This window comes from Sarcophilus harrisii, chromosome 6 (assembly GCF_902635505.1).
Source record: "Sarcophilus harrisii chromosome 6, mSarHar1.11, whole genome shotgun sequence".
NCBI lineage: Eukaryota > Metazoa > Chordata > Mammalia > Dasyuromorphia > Dasyuridae > Sarcophilus > Sarcophilus harrisii.
The window spans coordinates 191,259,318-191,275,881 of NC_045431.1; the positions used below are offsets into that span (position 1 = coordinate 191,259,318).

General features: G+C 39.6%; 1 protein-coding gene across 1 annotated transcript; it reads left to right on the forward strand.

Moving 5' to 3' along the window:
• Positions 1-10,810: 10,810 nt before the first annotated feature.
• On the forward strand, positions 10,811-16,298 carry LOC100921632 (purpurin-like). Its single transcript, XM_003773473.1, has 4 exons — positions 10,811-10,921; positions 11,945-12,081; positions 15,333-15,445; positions 16,063-16,298. The coding sequence occupies exons 1-4, from the start codon at positions 10,811-10,813 to the stop codon at positions 16,296-16,298; spliced, it is 597 nt and encodes a 198-aa protein (XP_003773521.1).
• Positions 16,299-16,564: the final 266 nt, after the last annotated feature.

The following is a 16,564-nucleotide window of genomic DNA, read 5'->3' on the forward strand; positions in this document are numbered from 1 at the left end:
CAAAGGACTATAAAACCATGTATACCTTTTGATCTAGCAATACCACTACTGGATCTGTATCCCAAAGAGAACATAAAAAGGTGGGGGGGGGGACCCACATGCACAAAAATGTTTATAGTTGCTCTCTTCATGGTGGCAAAGAACTGAAAATTGAGGGGATGTCCATCAATTGGGGAATGGCTGGACGAGCTGTAATATATAAATGTAGCAGAATATGATCATTCTTCAAGAAATTATGAACAGCCTGATTTCAGAAAAATCTGGAAACGTACATGAATTGATGTTGAGTGAAGGGAGAAGAACCAGGAGAACATTGTACACAGGAACAGCAACATTGTGTGATGAGCAACTTTGACAGACTTAGCTTTTCTCAGCAATACATGATTGGAAACAATGCCCAAAGACTCATGATGGAGAAAGCTATCCACAACCAGAGAAAGAAATAAGGTGTCTGAATGCAGATGGAAGCTTACTGTGTTCATTTTTTTTCTTTCTCATACTTTTTTCTTTTTTGTTCTGATTCTTTTCCACGACTTGACTAATCTGTCATTGTACAATTGGTGACTGTACATGTATAACTTAAAATAAATAAATAAAACCCATCTCAGAAACCAATCAGCTTCATGAGCATGAGCAAATCACCCAATCTCTTCTTGCCTTAGGATTCTCATCTATAAAATGAGCTTGTTGACTTTAAAGTTGTTTCACACTCTAAATCCAGGATCTCCCACAACTCCAGACTTAGGACTTCCTGCAAGAATATCTTCAATGCTCTGAGTATCTAGCCCTTCATTTTCTCTGTCAAATAACAGCACTTCCCATTTCTATAACACTTTTGCTAGCAATCCTAATAATAACAACAGCTAGCATTCTTATAAAGCCTACTATGTGCCAGGCACTTTATAAATATCTCATTCCATCCTTCCAACTGGATGAGTTGCTATTTTTGTCATCATTTTTCAGTTGAAGAAACTAATGCAGACAGAAATTATGTGACTTTCTCAGGCTTCAACACTTACTGGTGTTAATCTGATTTTTTTCCCTTATCTAATTCACAAGTGTTTTAAAAATTAAATTTAAATCTTGTTCAACTAACAATATATATATTTTAATTTTACCACCTTCCCATTAAAAGAAATAATAAAAAAAAAGAAAAGAAGGAAGAAAAAAACAAAGAAAAAAAAAGCAAATATGAAAGAGTCTAGAAAACTAATTTCCACAATGATCATGTTAAAAAAAAAAAAGTCCAAATCTATACCCTGACTCCATCACCTTTCTGTCAGGATAGAATATTTATTATGGGTCCTCTGGAATCATTTGTGTTGATCAGATTTCTTAAATCTTTCAAAGTTTTATATAAATTGTTCTCCAAGGTTCTACTCACTTCACCCTGTATCAGTTCATACACATCTTCCAAAATTTTTCTGAAATCATCCCATGCATAATTTATTACAGTACAATCATATATTACATCCATTTACCAAAATTTGTTTAGCCATTCTCCAATTGATGGGTACTTCCTTAGACTTCATTTCTTTGATGCCACCAAAAAAAATTGATAAAGTTCTATTTGTAAATACAATATCTTTTCCTCTTGCTCTTCTTTTCTCTTCTTCTGCTCTCTTTGGGGATAAGTCTAGTAGTGATATCAGAGGAGGAAAGAATATGCACAGCTTTGTGGACATAATTACATTTTGGAGGCATAATTACAAATTGCTTCATAGAATGTCTAGAATGTCTAAATGGCTGTTTTCCCACAGTTTCGCTAGTATATATTAGGGATTTTTTATTTTGTTTTGTTTGTGTCAATTTTGTCAATTTGTTGAGTGTGAGTAAGGGAGAAACTCAGTGTTGCTTTAATTTCCATTTCTTTAATTATTAGAGATTTGGAGCATTTTTTTACATGACTATTGATAGCCTGGGTTTCTTCCTATGAAAACCACCTTTCATATTCTTTAACCATTATCAACTGAAGAATGTTTCTTATTCTTACAAATTTGAATTAGTTCTTGGAAATGCTTGCCTTATCAAGATAATTTGGTGCAAGGATTTTTCCCAGTTATCTGGGAAATCTGTTGTCTGTTTCCCTTTGAATTTTGCTGCATTGGGTGTTTTTATACAAATGTATCTTTTTCTTTTTTATTAAAGCTTTTTTATTTTCAAATCATATGCATGAGGGGCAGCCAGGTGGTGTAGTGGTTAGAACACCAGCCCTGAAGTCAGGAAGACCTGAGTTCAAATTTGGCCTCAGACATTTAACACTTCCTAACTCTGTGATCCTGGACAGCTCACTTAATCCCAATTGCCACAGGAGGAAAAAAAAAAAAACATATGCATGGATAATTTTTCAACATTGACCCTTACAAAACTTTGTGTTGCAAATTTTTCCCTCCTTCCCCTCACTCTCTCCCCCTAGATGGCAAGTAATCCAATATATGTTAACATGTTAAAATATATGTTAAATCTAATATATGTATATATATTTATACAATAATCTTGCTGCACAAGAAAAATCAAATCAACAAGGGGAAAAAAATGAGAAAGAAAACTAAATGCAAGCAAACAACAAAAAAGAATGAAAATGCTAAGTTGTGATCCACACTTTGTTCTCACAATCCTCTTTCTGTGATCTCTGATCACAAGATCATTGGAAGGAGCCTTAATCATTTCATTGCTGAAAAGAGCTACGTCCATTAGAATTGATCATTACACAATCTTGTTGTTGCTGTGTACAAGGATCTCTTGGTTCTGCTCACTTTACTCAGCATCAGTTCATGTAAATCTCTCCAGGGCTCCCTGAAATCATCCTGCTGGTCATTTCTTACAGAACAATAATATTCCATAATATTCACATACCATAACTTATTTAGCCATTCTCCAATTGATGGGCAGTCACTCAGTTCCCAGTTTCTAGCCACCACAAAAAGGGCTGCTACCAATAGTTTGTGTGTAAATATTTTTTTCAAAAAATCTTGTGTAATCAAGCTGTCTATTTATATAATCAAATTGTCAATTGTAAGATCACAGGATCTATGATTCTGATTATAAACTCCTTCCCACTGTATATATTTCCTTTCTTCTCAAATTTCTTTATTATTTTCCATATTTATTACCCTTTTCATTCTAAGTCATGTATCTATTTGGCATTTATCTTAGTAGGTGGTATGATATATTTTATCTCTATCAAGTTTCTGCTTGACTGCTTTCCAGTTTCTCTGAAATCTTTGTCAAATAGTAAGTTTTTACCCTAGTCACTGAGGTAATTTGTTGATTCCTGTCAGTTCTCAGGGTCCAAACCATACATCATAGAATATTAGCTGAGAAAAATTTGGTATGACAAGACACAAGTTCCAAGGTAGGTCTTCAAAATAGAGATTAATCTCTGTTTAGGTGGAAGGATAAGGATCAAAGGTACAAAGATACAATATCATTAGTCAAGATTTTAAAATAATATTTTATTTTTCCCCAATTACATGTAAAGACAGTTTTAAACTTTTTTTTTTAAATTTGAGTTCCTTCAATTTTCTAATTCTTTGCCACCACAAAAAGAGTTGCTATAAATATTTTTGCATATTTAGGTCCTATTTCCTTTTATATGATTCTTTGGGATAGCCTTAGTATTGGTATTGCTGGATCAAAGGGTACATACAGTTTTATAGCTCTTTGGGCATAGTTCTAAATTGCTCTCCAGAATGAATGGAGCAGTTCATAATTTCACCAATTATTATTATTGTTATATATACCAATTATTAATGCCTCAGTTTTCCTGTGTCCCCTCCAATATGTATAATTTTCCTTTTCTGTATTTTAGCAATCTGATAGTATTTGAGGTGGTACCTTAGAGTTTCTTTAATTTACAATGCTATAATCAATAGTGATTTAGAGCACTTTTTCATATGACTATAGATAACTTTATTTTATCTGAAAACTGCCTGTTCATATCCTCTGACCATTTATCAATTGGGGAATGACTTGTATTCTTATAAATTTGATTCAATTCTCTATAGATTTGAGAAATGAGGCCTTTATCAGAGACACTTGCTATAAAAATGGTTTCCAGCTTTCTGATTGCCTTCTAACCTTGATTATATTGGTTTTGTTTGTGCAAAACCGTTTTAATTTAATATAATCAAAAATATCTCTTTTATAATCTGTAGTTTAGTCATAAATTCCTCCCTTCTCCATAAATCTGACAGGGAATAGTTTACCTATTTTGCTCTCCTAATTTGTTTATGTTTAAATCACATACTCATTTTGAATTGGTCAACAATTAAAATTAATTTAACACCTAATACAATCCAATAAACAATTATTAAATGTCTACTGTGGATAAGGCAAGGGATAGCTTGACTGGTAACAGCAGTGTTTAGCGAGCTGGACTTTGAAACATTAAGTCCCTATTCTGACACATATTATTAGTTGTGTGTCCCTGAACAAATCACTTAGCCTCTCCGTAATCTGGACAATTTTCTGGGATTAGAAACTGCAGAGTAAGTATTTATCTGCAAGATTAGAGAGAGCTCTCTACATCCAATGAAATCATAGGGCTCAGTCTCTAAGCCTATTGAAATGTGCTAGGTGCTGGGGCCACAAAGACAAAACAAAAATTGTCCTTGCCTCCAAGAAATTTCTGTTGTACTGGTTAATAATAATCCTTCCCAATTCTGTTTTATTTGATTTGATTCTCCTTGAGAAGTAGGGTTGGTCTTTTATGAGCTAAGTAGAGAAACTGAGGTCTTGGAAGAAGAAAAAGGCTTTACCGGGAGCTTTACAAAGCATTAGCATTAGGAGGACTAGAATCATGTTTTCTCTTCTCTAAACCAAGCGATCCCATTGCCTTCACTAAAAATGACAAATCGGGGATTCTGGGAGGAGGAGAAAAGGGAAACTGGAAATTGAGGTCTTTGTTTTTCCAGATTATCCATGCAGCAGGTAGATTTAGTTTTGTGAATTCTCCTCCTCTTCCTCACTTCTCCTTGCCTGGGATCCTCAGAGTCAGTGTTTCGCAGGATGGTTTCTCAGATAAAGTGATAAACTCCATGCCCTGGACATTTGGCTTCCTGTACTCCAGCCTCAGACCAAGACTCTCTCCCATCCCCCATTCCCATCCCCACTCTCAGCCCCTCCCCTCTGTCTAGGCTGAGATTAACCCTGGTCAGTATATCTATAATCTCATCGGATTAAAGCTGAGCATGTCAGATTTGGACTCAGGCTGATGGGAAAATAGACAATCTGACATCTGCTCTAGTCCAAAGCTCAGAGGACATCCAGTCCATGTAGGTCACATCCTCAACTGATTGTTAAGGAGAGGACCTTGTGAAAGTTGGGGTCACCATTCAGCAAATGGTTGAATATCGGAATAAATCCCATTTCTAGGTCATTGCAAAAGCTGATTGCAGAGCTCTTTTACAATAATAGCCCTCTGAGGTAAGGCATGCGGATGTTTTTTTAAACATCTGTTTTTAAAACTTTGAGTTCCAGATTCTCTTCCTTCACCCTCCTCAATCCACTCCCTACTGAGAAGGCATATGTGGAGTTATGCAAAACATTTCCATAAAAGTCATGTTGCAAAAGAAAACACCCCTCAAAAAAAAAAACTTTCAAAAAAATAAAGAAAAAAGTATCATGCAGATATTCTAAGACTCATTTTGTGGATAGGAAAATTGAGGCTCAATAAATTCCTCAGGGTTACATAGAGCTCTCTACATCACAAATAATACCAGTAGCAAGGTGATAGGAGCTGGGTGGCAAAGTAGATAAATCATTGAGACTGAAATCAGAAAGATCCGAGTTCAAATCCTGCCTCAAATACTCATTAGCTATGTGGGTGGATTCCCTAACTATGTTGTTGTCCAGTCATTTGGTTGGTTTTTTTTTTTTTTAAGTCCTTTCCAACTCTCTGTGATGTCATTTGAGTTTTCTTGGCAAAAATACTGGGCATGTTTTGCCATTTCCTTCTCCAGATCATTTTATGTAAGGGGAAATTAAGGCAATTGAAAGTTAAATGATTTGGTCACACAACTAATGAGTGTCTGAAGCCAGATTTGAATTCATAATGATGAGTATTCCTGATTTCAAGCCTGTTGCTCCGTTCACTACTTTTCACAGTGTAAAATGGGATTATTATAATAATAGTAACCTACCTTACAGGTTGTTGAAAGGAGTAACAGTACCTGGCACACAATAAGTGCTGTGTGAAGGCATATCCTCTTCCATTATAGGATAACGATGGATTTAGAGCTAAAAAAAAAAAAAAGACCTTAGAAGTCTTCTAGTTCAACGGCCTCACTTTACATTTGGGGAGACTGAGGCCCAGAGAGATTAAGTTATCTAATATCACACAAAATATATGTGGCAGAGGTTTAGACCCACGTGTACCTTTCCACCTGACCAAACGACATAATATAAAGCACAATAGATTTCAGGACTCCTAGGTAACTGGGCTATTTACTACCTGAACTATTATAACCAAGTCATTCAAACTCTCTGGGTGGACTTCTTTTTAAATTGAAGGCACTGGAGAACCCATTCAACTCCATTTAGCACTTAGAGAACTTTCCTTACACAAAGTCACTATGAAATAGACAGGAAAAGGATTATTGTTCCCATTTTAAAGGGATGGAAATCAAACCCCATTCTGCATCTGAATCTATCATATCCCTGTCAGCAGATAGGTTTCTTTATTAAACATCCTCGAGGATTACAGGTGGTCTGGAGTTTGAGAAAACTGTTTTCTTATTGGGTACATAGATGTACCCAGTAGATATTAAAATCAAAATTACGGCTGTTTCCTTTGACCCCCTCATGCTGCCTTTTCTCTCACAGCCCATTCTGCTTCTCAATGGGGAGTAGGGAGAACAGTGAAAAATAGAACTTTCACAACCACCTGCAAGGTGAAAATGAGTTTTGTCCTTGATGTTCATAGATAATTTCTAATTTGGTTGGAAATTTTCCAATTTCCCCCCAAAAGTCAAAATCTGGGCATTTGAGGTTTCTATTCTTTCTTTTATTTGTCCTCCTGACTTAGTTAAAGCCGTGAAAGGTGTGAGAAAACTAATAAAGTGCCATTAATTGCTTTAACATTAGCTGATAAGCATCTGTTTTCAGTTGGGAAGAGAGCGGTATTTATGCCATTTTATTTAACTGATGGCTTTAGGGGTGATTAGCACCTCAAAGCAACCGATGACAAAGAGATAATTCCTGCTGCCAGGATTTGGGATTCCCAAGACTGTTGTTTTAATTAATAAAAATCTATTTTATCTCTCTTCCCCCTGAGAAAGGAAGGAAGAGAGAAAGAAGAGAAAGAGAGAAAGGAGAGAAAGAGAGAGACAGAGACAGAGAGACAGAGATAGATGGAGATATAGAGAGGGAAGGAAGGAAGGAGAAAAGGAGAGAGAGAAGGAGGAAGGAAAAGGGAGAGAGAGAAAGAGCAAGCAAGGAAAGGAGGGAGGGAGAGAGGAGGAGGAGGAAGAGAGGGAGGAAGGGTAAATGGAAGGAAGAGAGGAAGGAAAAAGGAAGGAAGAGAGGGAGGGAAGGAAGAGAGAGAGGGAAGGAGAGGAAGAAGGAAGGAAATGAGAGGAGGGAAGAAATAAAGGAAAGCAGAAAGAAAAAGAAGGCAGAAAGGAAAGGAAGGAAGAAAAGAAAGAAAGAAAGAAAGAAAGAAAGAAAGAAAGAAAGAAAGAAAGAAAGAAAGAAAGAAAGAAAGAAAGAAAGAAAGAAGAAAGAAAGAAAGAAGAAAGAAAAAAAGAAGAAAGAGAAAGAGAGAAAGAAAGAAAGAAAGAAAGAAAGAAAGAAAGAAAGAAAGAAAGAAAGAAAGAAAGGAGGGAGGAAGGAAGGAGGGAGGGAGAGAGGAAGGAAGGAAGGAGAGAGGGAGAGAGGAAGGAAGGAAGGAAGGAAGGAAGGAAGGAAGGAAGGAAGGAAGGAAGGAAGAAAAGAAGGAAGGAGGAAAGGAAGAGGAAGAAAGGAAAGGGGGGAGGAAGGAGGAAAGGAAGAGGAAGAAAGGAAAGGGCGAGGAAGGAAGGAAGAAAGAAGTAATCAATATTCATGGTCAAGAAAAACTAATTCTATTGACTCTGTCCAAAATATATATATTTCCTTCTGCATCTGAATCTGTCATATCTCTGTCAGCAGATAAAATAATTCTTTATCATCCATACTCCAGGATTATGGGTGGTCTGAGTTCTTAAGTCCTTTGAAGTTGCTTGACAAAGCTGTTTTCTTAAACTGTGTCTCCACCTGTCAACTGAAGAATGACTGAAACAAATTGTGGAATGTAAATTTAATGGAATACTAAAGAAATAGTTTCAGAAAAAGTTGGGAAGACTTGTATGAAGTGATTCAGAGGAAAGTAAACAAATTCAGAACAAGTTATACAATAATAATATTGTAAAGATAAAAGACTTTTTAAAAAAGACTTAAATACTTTGATCCACACTATGACTAACCATAAGGAATTTCAGAGGACCCCAGATGAAACATGCACCCATTTCCTGAGAGAAAACTGATGGAGTCAGAGGACAGACTGAGACATTTTTTTTTCATCTGATCAAGGCAGAGGATGATGGGACTGTCCCCTTCTTTGTTTGGACATTATGCTTCTGTTAATCCAACCTAAAATTAGATTACCTTAGATTGCCTGACTAAGGCCCAAAGGGGAATAGAGTGATTAGGTGCCTCCATGGTATTTAAGGGGCTGAAAGGTGGGGGAGGGTGAGATGAGTCTTGGAGTCTGAAGCCAAGGAACACTAACACCAGGTAAGGAGGACCCTGGCCGATGGATGGCAGAGCCATGAAAATCTCAAAGATCTGATATATCTCAGAGCACAGACTCTATGAGCTAGCATTAGAAGGGATAAGAATTGCATAGATGCAGGTTTTGGTGGGATATAAAGGAAAATGTCTTAAGCTTCCCTGCTTGGGTAGGCTGGGACGCCCCAAGAGACAGCAAACTCCCCATCACCAGGGATCTCCAAGCACTAGCTGAATGATCACCTGTCAGGGAGGCGGGACAAAAGAAGATCACTGTCAGTCATTTCAGGGAGGTCAAAGGGAGCCAGACTTTGGGTTACTGATATCAGAGACAGAGACCTTTGGGGAACCCAGAAACAGGAAGCGCAAAAAGAGAGGGCAATTCTGCCAGGTTTGGGCTGAGGGGCTGTGGAGGGCTGGGAGGAAGGAAAGCCTCTTTGGGGAAGGGGAGAATTACTGGTTGGATATGGGATGTCTCACTTCATTTTTCCAGAGATTAAAAGTGGAGACTGTTTGTCTGGATCCACATTCAGGGGGAGGAAGTATCCTCTCAAATTAGAGAATTTTTTGTGGCACACAGTAAGCACTTAATAAATGTTTGTTCCCTTCCTCTTTCCCCTCTCCCTCTGTGCTTTGGAGCTGCCAGGAGATGCAGCCCGGCATTGTGAAGAGATGGGATTGAGGGATTCATAGCTAGAAGTGAATTTAAAGATGAGAAAACAGCCCCAGAGAGAATGAGGGACCTGCTCAGCTTCTGTAGACCCAGATTGCTCCTGTATGCAATAAACCCCAATGGCTCAAACACAAACCCCTCTGTTTTGGCCTTTAAAGCCTTTCTCAACCTATCTATCCAGCCTTATTCACTCCCCTCCAGACACTCTTTAGTCCAGTTAAATTAGGCTTCCTAAACACTAGGACACTAAACTTAATTTTTCAACAAACAAAAATCCATTTTCTCTTGATCCCACATTTTCCTACTGAGAAAAACAAAACAAAATGTGTGTGCTTGCCAAGGAGATATGGAATTGAAATCTATTTTAAGGCCAGACACACATATTGTGCCCCTCTCTCTGTTCCTCTGCTGTCCTGAAGAAATCATTTGCAGCACAGAACACAGTAGGTTTTCTCATCCTGGAACACTGCTGCACCCTTGGCTGGCTCTCATGGTTTGAATGCCCTTCCCCAGACTGGAACTGGACTTTGCATAGCACTGGGGATGGGGAGAAAAGCTGGAAGTCAGGGAGTCAGATTTGGTAGCAAACTCTCTGGGGTAGGATGAGAGGTGAGGGAGGACTGTTGAGGGAGCTCAGGATAGGTGTCCATTCATGGATTTGGAATTTTGGTGGGGGGGTTATTTTTATCATTTTTTGGATTCTGGATGTTCTAGACTACGACTATCAAATATGTGCTCAAAGGCACTATTGCTGTGGCAACTAACCTGAAAGAGATTAAAATGTCACTGGAAAATATTTAACAAAATAAATTTTAAAATAAATTAAAACACAATAAAACAGAAAATGTTAATATGCTAATATATCAATATTAGCACCATTATGTCAATAATGGTTTGTTATTATTTTAGTGATTTTTCTATTTATCAATTCTGATAATTAATTGTATTAATAATTTTCTAAGTCGATATACTGCCTACAGGGACCCTTATGAAACACCTCATTTTTATCCGATTTGGACACCACTGTCCCAGATCAGGGAGGCAGCTGAAGTGGCTTTTTTTTTTCAGGTGTTTAGAGATATTTGAAAGAATCCGAGAAAATGTCTAGCCCACCATTTTGTTTTTCACGTGCTCTGGAACTCCAAGCCCATGATATGAAATGGATTTAAGTCCACTGACTGAAGCTTCTGCCCCTGGCTCTGCCATTTCCTACTCTAACACTTTCTTTTTTGAACCTGTGTCTAACTTTCTAAAAGAAGATGAATAATTCTGACCCCATCCACTCTGAAGAGTCGGGAGATACATTTATAACTTTGAAACATAGTCTACACATTAGTTACTGTTATATCATGCAACCTGCTCTGTTTTTCCCAGCCCCCTGTGTGCAGGATGAGGTCCATGTGGCACATTTGCCTGCTGCTGGTACTGCCCAGCTTTGGCCGGGCCCAGACCTGCGCTGTGGATTCCATCCCTGTGAAGACCGACTTTGACCCCAAGAGGGTAAGTGAGATTCCTACTTCTGGGGTTCTTCCACAGGGGGTCCCATCCCAGCTGCTCCCTCCCTCTCCCACATCCAGTGACCACTTCTGCTTAGCCACTGACACTTAGGTGGTACAGAAGAGTTTTAAAGACTCAGAAGTCTTTTGATTCAAAGACTCAAAAAATCCTCTGAAATCTCAGTTGTGCTTCTTCTCTATTTGGTCCTATCATAAGATAAAACCTCTTCCTTTCTTGATCCTCAGTTTCTTTTCCTATAAAATGAAAGGCTTGGACTGGATGATCTCCAAGGTCAGCATATAGCTAGTCACTTAATCTTTCTGGAGTTTTATCATCTACAAACTGGAGAGAACATATGAGCTACTTACCCTATAGCATTACTGATTATTATTATTTATAATAATTAGTAGAGCTGGTTTGCCTTTATTTATTTATTCATTCGTTATTTATTTATTTATTGTATGGCATGTACATTTTTTTTACATATCTCTTTTTTCTTTATTTATTTTTTGTATTCCAAAGATATTTTTATTAAAGCTTTCTATTTTTCTTTTTTTATTAAAACATTTTATTTTTCAAAACATATGCATGGATAATTCTTCAACATTAATCCTTCCAAAACCTTGTATTCCAATTCCCACCCCCCCTTTCCCCTCCCTCCCCTAGATAGCAAGTAGCCCAATATATTTTTACATATTTCTTTATGGATCATGTTGGGAGAGAAAAATCAGAACAAGAGGGAAAAACCTAAAAGAAAAATAAAACAGAAGAAAAAATTTTAAAAAGTGAACATAGCATGTGTTGATTTATATTAAGTCTCCATAGTTCTCTCTCTGAATGCAGATGGCATTTTCTATCAAAAGTTTATTGGGGCTGGCTTGGTTTTAAAGCAGGGATTAGGGGATAAAAGTTTGGGTCCCAAGCACTGTGATGGAATGAGAACTCCCAAATAGAAAGCAAGCTCACCTAGGGCCAAACAAGAAGGGTTCTGGTGCTTACTGACGGCTTGCGTCTCTTGCTTTCCAGTATGCCGGGAAGTGGTATGCATTGTCCAAGAAGGATCCAGAAGGCCTCTTCCTTCAAGACAACATCTCTGCAGAGTACACCATTGGGATGGATGGCACCATGACAGCCTCCTCCCAAGGGCGTGTGAAGCTATTTGGGTAAGTGAGTGGTGGGGAGGAGGAAAAAGGGAAGGCCAAGGGTTCTGGCCTTGGTGCTAGGGCACTGAGACATTCTAAAAACAACTCCACATACCCCTAGATGTTCAGCAACTTTCCCAAGTTTCTCTGATTTCCCAATCAGAGACCTAAAATGAGTTTGGAAATCTAGCCCCAGCTCTCTCATGAGCTCAACGTGATCTTGGGCAAATCACTTACAGAATCACAAAATCTTGGTGATCTCCGAGTCTAACTTAGCTCTAGAAACAATCCTCTCTCCAAAACCTAGGGAGGGATCATCTAACCTTTGCTCAAAGACTTCCAGTGAGGGGATTCTCTCCACTATCCCACGAAACAGCCCATTTCACTTTTTCATGGCTCCAATTGCCAGAGTTTTTCCTTACATTGAGCCTAAATCTCCTACTTTGTTACTTTATTCTAGTTTTGACCTATGAGTCTCAGTTTCTTCATGTGGGAACATTGGACTTGATGATCTCCAAGGCCTTAATAGTTTATGGGATGCTGTGACAGGGAGAAGAGTCACCTAAGCCATAGTTTGCTTACCTGGGATCCAGTACTTTGAGTACAAGCATCTCTGTGTCAGACCATCAAAACGAGGAAGAACTTAGAATACAGAATATAAAATGTCAGAACTAGGAGAGTCCCCATTGTCTAGAGGACTTTAGGGATCTGATCCAACTCCCTCACTTTATAGCTGGAAAAACTGAGGCTTAGCAGGGTCTGAACAAGAGCATTATATTCATTTTTGGTATGGCCAGTACTTGAAATTGAGCTTTTAAGACATTAGGGCCAGAAGCCTTCTTCCTCTACCACATTGCACATAGCAGCAGCTCTATAAATATGACTGAGTTTGTTTTAATTTAATTAGTCAAAGGGGGACCTGGGTTTTGGAGTTCAAGTACAGAGAGAAATTGTTTGTGGAACGAGCAGCAAGATCCCTGGGCATGGGAGTGAATGACCAGAGCTTTATAAATCAAGTCTAAGTGAAAATCATTTTCTGCATTAGACTGAATTTTCACGTAACAGATTTATGTAGAACTGGCTCTGCCTACATAAAAGAAAGGGTTCTATTTCCCCTAGCAATGGCCCATAAATGAGATCCAATTTGGAAATAAGAGAAATTATAGCTAACATTTAAATAACTTTAAGATTTTCAAAATGCTTACCTTACACTGATTCCCTCATATAATTCTTAGACAATCCTATGAGGTAGATGTTATTTTATCCTGAGTCTGAGACATGAAGTTGCTTGCTCTGGGCCATGTAGCTAAAAAATGTCAGAGACAGAATTTGAACTCTAGATTTCTTTTTTTTTTTTCTTTCTTTCTTTACTTTGTGTGTGTGTGTGTGTGTGTGTGGTAGACAATTGAAGTTAAGCGACTTGCCCAGGGTCACACAGCTAGGAAGTGGTAAGTATCCGAGGCTGGATTTGAAGTCAGGTCCTCTTGAATTCAGGGCCAGTGCTCTATCCACTGCAGCATCCAGCTATCTCTTGAACTCTCGATTTCTTGATACCAAATCCAGTGGCTAATCCCTAAGCCGCTTGGCTGCTTCCCAACAAGTCAGGACAACTCTGAGGATCTGGGCAAGGACCAAGTAGTCTGTTTTTGTTATTGGCCCCAGAGTTATCTCGCACAACCTTCTTGCTGCTCCTTTTTCCTTCCCACTTTCCATTGCATCCATCCTGTTTTTCCATGATGCATCTCCCTAATGCCCCACTCTGATCATAACTTCCCTGTTAAAGAACCTTCAGAAGCTTCCCACTGTCTATAGGAAAAATGTCCAGATTCCCATGAAGCCCCTCTATAATTTTACCCCAATCTAACTTTGCATTTTTCTTTTCCCTGTCTGCCCTGCCAAAAAATCCTAAAACAGTATTATTGTAGACCCCATTTGGGGGTTTTCTTGGCAAAGATAATGGGGTGGCTTGCCATTTCCTTCTCCAGCTCATTTTACAGACAAGGGAACTGAGACAACAGGAAGTTAAATGACTTGTCCGGGATCACTCAGCTAATAAGTATCCAAGGCCAAGTCTTCCTGAGTCCAGGCCCAGCACTCCATGCACTAAGTCCCCTGGCTGTCTAAAGCAGCATTGAGGTAGTAAATAGGGGATAAGGAGAAACCTCAATTGAAGTTCACCTCTGTCAGGGGAAATTACTTAATCTTTAAGTGTCTCAGGCAACATTGATTGGAAGCTCTATACATCAATGATATTACAGACCCACCCTCACATCATCTTAAGTCCATTCCCTCTTCCTTCAAGAAGCTTTCTCTAACTGCTTCAGTCCCTAAAGCTCAATCCTTTTTTTGACTCACTACTTTTTTTTTGCCTTTTTTTATTTTTCAAAACATATGTGTGGACAATTCTTCAACATTAGCCCTTGCAAAATCCTGTGTTCCAATCCCCCCCCATACCCTCCTCTAAATGGCAAGTAGTACAATATATGTTAAACATGGTAGAAATATATGTTAAATCCAATATATGCATACATATTTATACAATTATTGTGCTGCACAAGAAAAAAGAGAAGCAAAATAAAATGCAAGCAAATAATAACAGAGAGAGTGAGAATGCTATGTTGTGATCCACACTCAGTTCCCACAGTTCTCTCTCTGGGGGTAGCTGATTCTCTTCATCCCTGAACAATTAGAACTAGTTTGAATCATGTCGTTGTTGAAGAGAGCCACGTTCATCAGAATTAATCATCGTGTAGTCTTCTTGTTGCCGTGTATAATGACCTCCTGGTCCTGCTCATTTCACTCAGCATCAGTTCGTGTAAGTCTCTCCAGACCTTTCTGAAATCAGCCTGTTGGTCATTTCTTACAGAACAATAATATTCCATAATATTCATATACCATAATTTATTCAGCCATTCTCCAATTGATGGGCATCCACTCACTTTCCAGTTTCTGGCCACTACAAAAAGAGCTGCCACAAACATTCGCGCACATACAGGTCCCTTTCCCTTCTTTATAATCTCTTTGGACTCCCTACATTCTTTAAGAGTCCAGCGCACATGATTAATCCTTAATTATGCACTGTCCACCTAGTTCTCTGTTCCATGTATGGGTCTTGCCTCCATCCCTCACTCCTCCTCCAACACCTGCCAAGACTAGGCGCTCCTTGAGGCGTCATTTCCTCTGTAGCTCTGGTTCAGCCAGTGCTTTCTGGGTTTTAGTTCCATTTAGCCACAGACTTCACCCAAGGTCTCTATTCTTCTTCCTCCTCCCAGGTTCTGGGTGATCTGTGCAGACATGGCAGCCCAGTACACAGTCCCTGATCCAACCACCCCAGCAAAGATGTACATGACTTACCAGGGGCTGGCCAGCTACTTGTCCAGTGGAGGTAGGTAGCGTTCCAAGCCCTTCTTTAAGTCAGGAGTGGGATGGTGACCCTGAAGCCGGCCAGCTCTTCCAAGGACCCGCAAAAGGCTATCTGGTTTGCGCAGGTGAGGTATTGGGAGAAGGTGTGTTTCAAGAAAAGGAAAAAGTGAGATCCTTTATTCCTATCTATAGCAAGACTCAGTAAACTCCAGGTTTATTGCCCAGATCCCCAGGTGGTACAGTATATAGAGCACCAGTCCTGACGTCAGCAGGACCTGAGTTCAAATCTGACCTCAGACATTTCACACTTCCTAGCTGTGTGACCCTGGGCAAGTCACTTAACCTCAATTGCCTCAGGGGAAAAAAAAGAAAGAAAAAGAAAAAGAAAGAAAGAGCCCTGGCTCCCATCCTCAGATTTATTTGAGTTAAGGCTCACTGGATACATCATTCCCTATTTGAAAGTGCATCTGGATTCTTCCTTCTCTCCCTTCCACCTCCCCGCCTTTTCCTTGCAGCAAACTCCCCAAGACCTGGGGCTCTTTTTGTCGGGCCTTGTGCATTCTGGGAAGGGATGGTCACCGCCATGGCTGAGCTGTCGCTCGCCCCCCCCAAGTGACCGTCCTTCCTCTCTGGGTTCAGGAGATGACTACTGGGTGATCGACACCGACTACACGCACTACGCAGTGACCTACGCCTGCCGGCTTCGGAAGGAGGACGGGACGTGCGCTGACGGGTACTCCATCGTCTTCTCCCGAAGTCCCCGCGGCTTCCCCCCGGCCATCCAGCGGATCGTGCGCCAGAAGCAGGAAGAGATCTGCTTGTCCGGACAGTTCGAGCCGGTGCTGCAGACAGGTGTGTGGCTCTGCCGGGGCTGAGGGCGGGAACGGAGGATGGAGTCCTAGGGATGACCCCCACATAGGCAAGATGGAGGAGGAAGCCGTCCCTCCCTTCCCCCGTGAACTCTCCCTTAGTCCCAGCCCTGTCATTGACCACTGCAAATCCAAGCAGCCGAATGCGGTAAATGGACAGAGCTGCCGGGGAGTCGGACTTGAGTTCAAAACCTCCCTCAGACATTTACTTATAAGTGTTGTGTTCAGTCATTTTAGTCTGACTTTGTGACCTATTTTGTTTTTTACAAAGA